The sequence below is a fragment of the Phaethon lepturus genome, unplaced genomic scaffold (genome assembly GCF_000687285.1).
Source record: "Phaethon lepturus isolate BGI_N335 unplaced genomic scaffold, ASM68728v1 scaffold40091, whole genome shotgun sequence".
NCBI lineage: Eukaryota > Metazoa > Chordata > Aves > Phaethontiformes > Phaethontidae > Phaethon > Phaethon lepturus.
In genome coordinates, this window is record NW_010520564.1 from 19,157 (window position 1) to 24,393 (window position 5,237).

The window sequence follows — 5,237 nt, forward strand, 5'->3', positions numbered from 1 at the left end:
CAGGCGATCTATAGGTGTGGAGGTATAATCTTCTCTATCATGGACTTCAGTTAGAACCAGTCTCATGTCATTGACACGAGGCCTTATATCAGGCTGCATGACAGCATCCAAATGCTACTGAACATGCCCGTGGTGGAGAGACAATTAGAAGCACTGGATTTATTGCTACATCCTTGTAAACATACTTACCCTAGAGGTAAGAAATCTAGTTAACCTTGTTTAAGGAGAGGTTATGTTCAATGTGTCATATTACCTTTCATAACATAATCATGTGAGCAACTGTTCTGCTACCTACAACCACATGACTCCACTACCATGTCCTCATACTGCTTGTAGACCACATTGTTTGCAGAGTCAATGAAAAGAATGCTAATAGGACTCAGCCTCGTTGGGACACAGCAAGTTGGGGGTGTCGATTCTGGGTCCATTGAGTTCATTAATGTTTGGATCACTGCATGATTGGTGGGCTCCAGATGGGACCGAAGGGGGAATTCACAAAGCCCTTCGCAGTGATATGCTTCATACTCTAGAGGGGCTATTATCCAGTCATCCCAGCCCATATCCTTAAAATTCACGTGGAGGGCTTTTCGGCTACACCTTGCCTTCAGATTCTTAGTGGGCCTCTTCCCTTGCCGTGTTGCTAGAGGAGCTCTTCTCTTCCGCCTCTGATTGAATAAGTACTCATAAACAGTTTTGTCATCTTGGCCGGATCTAGCTTTGATTTCATTGAAGAATAAGTCTCTTTTTTTTGTCCTCCCAAATACCAGGAAGAGAGCCTTTTCATTGACCTGTCTTCCTGTTCTATTAAATCCCACACTCCTGAGATCAACAGCTCTCCCCCTGTCAAAAGTTTCCAGCTCAAAACACAAGTTAACCAAGTTTTTAAAGTTTCTGAAAAGTTTCCAGATGTCAAACACTTCCCACTTTGGTGTATCTGTGATACTGACAGTACGTGAGTCCAGGAGTGTTGCTGCTTGTCTGTTTGTAGAGCAACTAAATAGTTTCACTTGAGAAGTTTTTCCAGAAGAATGAGACTTCCACGTATCAGAAGGTTTTTTCCTCAATATTCGAAGTTCTGCTCCCAGCAAACCATCTTTTTCTAATGCACTGATGTCAAAAATGTATTTTTGTTTTCTTATAGTTGGTGCTCGCTCATCTAAAAAAAGCATACACATTTTTAAATGTATATCAAGCACAGATCAGTATCAGTTAATCAATTCTTAATGGTTCTCCTGAAGTTTGCTCATAAGCCTAGAAGTTTCCTTAATTAGCCCACCAAACAGAAAGGGTAATTTTTGTCTAAGGGATCAGCTCTGTGCAGGGATCTAGAAGAGCTCAGTGACTCAAGAGGGAAATGAGTTTCTGAGTTTGCCTTGCAGAAATCTCATTTCTTTCACTGGCGGGCATTTTCTAACTTCAAAGTAGCAATTAGCCAATTGAAAAATAGTCCTTTTTCAGAGCTGAGCACTCACAGGGCCTATTCACCACTTCTATCCTACTTAAATTACCGAAACAGAGCTTCAGTGGTGCCCAGGCCTCATGCTGGCTCCAAACATGAGCAAATTTACCCTTAGACGACACAATAGTGAATTAGTCCTTTAAAACCAACATCCCCCAGGAACTGCCAGACACAAGGATAATTGCCTTATTAACTTAACCTCACGACTCACGACTTTTTCAAATTGGGAAGAAAAACATACCTCCCTTTAACCTGACGTTACATTTGCTTGGTTAAGCTCATGAGTAGCACTAACAAGGAATATGGCTGAGCCAACATTTTAGCGATGTTACATTAACAATGCCTTCCAGTGGCGAGCTGAGAACCTGAATGCGGCACTTGTGAGCAGCGCATCATCCCTCCCAAGAAACCAAGCTATTCATAATTGAATGGAAAACAAATCCAGTCCAGGATGAGTCTTCCATCACCATTACCTTACCAGCTGTAGCCTGTGTTGCTTCCTTCAGTACATGACAAAACTCTTACTAATGTCACTGGGAGCAACATGGGGCTCTCTGACCAGAGCAGTAAGGTCAGCATTGTTCTTTGTGAGCCTGGTTATTTCTTGTGTGAAAGCAGACACTAGTCCAAATTTCAAAAAAAGTTTGGAACCAGAGTGTTGAACTGCAATTTCTGGAGTCCCAGAAGTTATTTACTCTTGTTAGTCTGTGCTTAGCTGTGGGCTTCTGTGGATGGTGGCACCTGAGAGCATAAGCTTTGAGCTAGTACAGATACACCCACCTTCTGCTATAATGACTCTTGGGTCTACACTGTAGTTCATCACAATTCTACCTTGAACAAATTCAGTTGACCCTTTGATACTGAAACTTGTGGGGTTTTTTCATGGAATAGACCTGTTCTTAGCATATGTTTTTAGACATACTTTATAATAAAATCTAATATTAGCCATTTCCAGAAGCTATTTATGGAAGGAAAATAAGACAAAAATTTAAAAGGTTTTTAAACACCTAAGCATGCAAAGACTGATTGATTTTCAACAATATGCATCTAAATTATTTTCTAAACGTTTTGTTTGGCTGCCACACAACCATCTAGTTCTGCCTCTAAATGAATTTTCCAAGATATGGCAGGAAGACAAAATCTGCAGCAAAGCTGTATGATTTAATTTACATTAAAAAGAGCTATTTGATTTTAACAAAGTATGATTATTTTCTAATGCTCTCTACATGTACAAACACACTCAGACATCTCTATCTGTCCACACACACACAGACACACGAGCTCCTTTCTTACCTTGTCCTTTGTCTATAAAGCTGGTTATTGTATTGGCAAGTCCAGCCTCCAGTTTTACACTTCCATTAACACCTTTTCTTTCTGCATCTGAGAGAGTCCTGTACAAAGAGAGCATGTATTCATGTGGCGTTATAGGGGGATGTCTGAAAGTTTCCTTAGTTTCCCTCTGGGTTACAGGCTCTTTAGTCTTTTTGGTTTTGAAAGAATCAGTGTCAGTACTGCTTGTGCCAGTTTTTTTCAAAGCCACCTTGCTGCTAAGATTTTGAACCTTTGGAGTCACTGTCCTTACTCCAGAAGGTCTGCTGGGGAGGTGTCCTACCTTGCCCTCCGTGGCTGCTGTCCTTGAGAAAACCTTCTTCGATTCATCGTTCTTGGCCAGCACAGCTCCAGCCTGAACAGCAGTGCTTTTAGCCCTAGCCTTTGAGGTCCCAGTACTATATCCATGGCTTGCAGTCCTCAGTGTACCTGCCCGTGCTGAGGGATTCCTCTCTTTTCCTTCTGCTTTTAAAAAACCTAGTTTAGATCCTGGATTACTCTGGCCTGCTTCAGAATTACTCAGCGCTCCAGGAACTAGATCCAGAGACAGCCAAGTCAAATGCCAAAGCAGTAAAGTGAGAAAATGCAGGATTTTCATCCTCTGGTCTTCCTCTGAATGCCACTAAAGAAAAAATCAGAAAAGGTTCCTCCAGTTTGGCAGAAGAAAACATGAAAGAAATTAAAAACCAAAGTCAGCAAAAATGGTTTTCTTTTGAGATTAAAACATTTCAAATCTTGTTGTTCAATACTTGTATCCAGTCCCATAGTGGAAATGCTCATGTACTCAGATACGAACTCCCCTGACTTCAGTTAGCAGCTATAAAGAACTTGTTCTTGAAAAGAGAAAGTTTACCACCTCATTTTCTTCTGTAAAACTGACTGAAAACTTGAAGGAGTCCTGTTTAAATCCAAGGGGTTTTTTTTCCAAGAAGGAAGAATGGCGTAATGCTGCCTCTGTGTTAAAAGGTTTTTTTAAAGTTTTGAATCCTTTCCAGTGAAAATATTTCACACACAGAGACCTGCAGGTGCTCAGAAATCTTTTACAAACCTGAACTCAGGAATTGGAAACGGAATTCCAACAAACCTATTTAATTACTCTCTGATGTCATGCTGTCTAAACTAATTTAACTGCGATATATTTCTTTAAAAAAATCTTCTTTACCCTTTTCATTAGCATGAGTCATACTCTGCCTCATGTGAAACAGTTCCACAGGCTCAAAACTCCAGAGGATGCCTTTTCAAGTGGCAATGCAACCTTTACCTTAGCCTTCAATGAACTTCATGTTTAAATGGGACAAACTGCAAGATCAACAAGTGAGACCTGTCATACAGTCCACTGGACACATACATTAAAATATCTAAGTATAATTTGTTTAGCTCTTTTTCCAGAGAACTGTAACAGTGGCTTCACTTTGTCCTCCTGTGACTGAAGGGCTGGACTGGTAACGCAGGCGCTTAGCAAGGGTAAAGTTTAGTTTTTCACAAACACAACACAGCCATGCCCACAGTCAGTGTATTTTGGCGTATTTATTGCTGTGCTTTAAAAAAAATCCAAGTAAGCCCAGTTGGAGAAGAAGCTTCTGCCGGTGGGGATGCCCTGCGGGGTGGGCAGCGGCGCACTGTGGGGCAGCAGTGCGCCCTGCAGGCAGGCAGAGCCGCTCGGGGAGCTGGAGTCACCCCGAAACCCCAGTCTTTCCTCCAGAGGCTGCTGAACGCCAGCCTTTGTTTTAAAATCAGATGCAAAATTTTGAAAGGCCTCCTACCCCACGGCCACAAGAAGGCTGGTAGTTAGAAACCACTGTTACTTATGTGTCAAAGCTATGCTGCTGCTTTCAGCCGTACAAAAGAGAGTGGGGGGCAAGCGAGTCTTTCATAAGCTGCAAAAAAATGAACAGTTGTTGTTCTAAATGAGCCTTTAGGAAATGAGGCACCGGGATGGATTGAACAGGGATTAACGGGACCCTTCTCTCACCTCATGCTGACGCTAAGCCCAGTCCTCTTCCCTCAGCTGTTCTTATTTCTGAGGCAAGAAGGGAAAAGATGCAACACTTTTTAGCTTGAATTGTGTGTGCTTTAGCATTTCCCACCCTGAAACACCAAACTACTTTCAGAAATAACAACCTGCAACCCTACAGGAGGACCTCTGAATGCTTTACCTTGTTTTGATGGAGAAACTGAAGGATAAAAGAGTTCACTGATTTCACAGAAGTCACAAATAAAGTATATCCAAAAACCCACCCTCCTGATTTTGACCTAATGGCCCTTCGTCTGATGTCAGTTGTAGTTTTGCTATTCCCCATCAAAATAAAGCAGCTTTTCACAGAGTTACTTCTGACAAAACCGTTCCCCATGGTTGGGGCGAGGATCAAGATAGGATGTCCTGTTATGGCCCTACACTAATAACAGAACCACAGAATGGTTTGCGCTGGAAGGGACCTTTGGAGGCCAT

At 42.0% G+C, this 5,237-nt stretch overlaps 1 protein-coding gene across 1 annotated transcript; it reads right to left on the minus strand.

Annotated features, from left to right (window-relative positions):
- Window positions 1–272: 272 nt before the first annotated feature.
- On the minus strand, window positions 273–3,386 carry GDF5 (growth differentiation factor 5). Its single transcript, XM_010297436.1, has 2 exons — window positions 2,753–3,386; window positions 273–1,156 (listed from the first exon to the last, which is right to left on the minus strand). The coding sequence occupies exons 1-2, from the start codon at window positions 3,384–3,386 to the stop codon at window positions 288–290; spliced, it is 1,503 nt and encodes a 500-aa protein (XP_010295738.1). The 3' UTR covers window positions 273–287.
- Window positions 3,387–5,237: the final 1,851 nt, after the last annotated feature.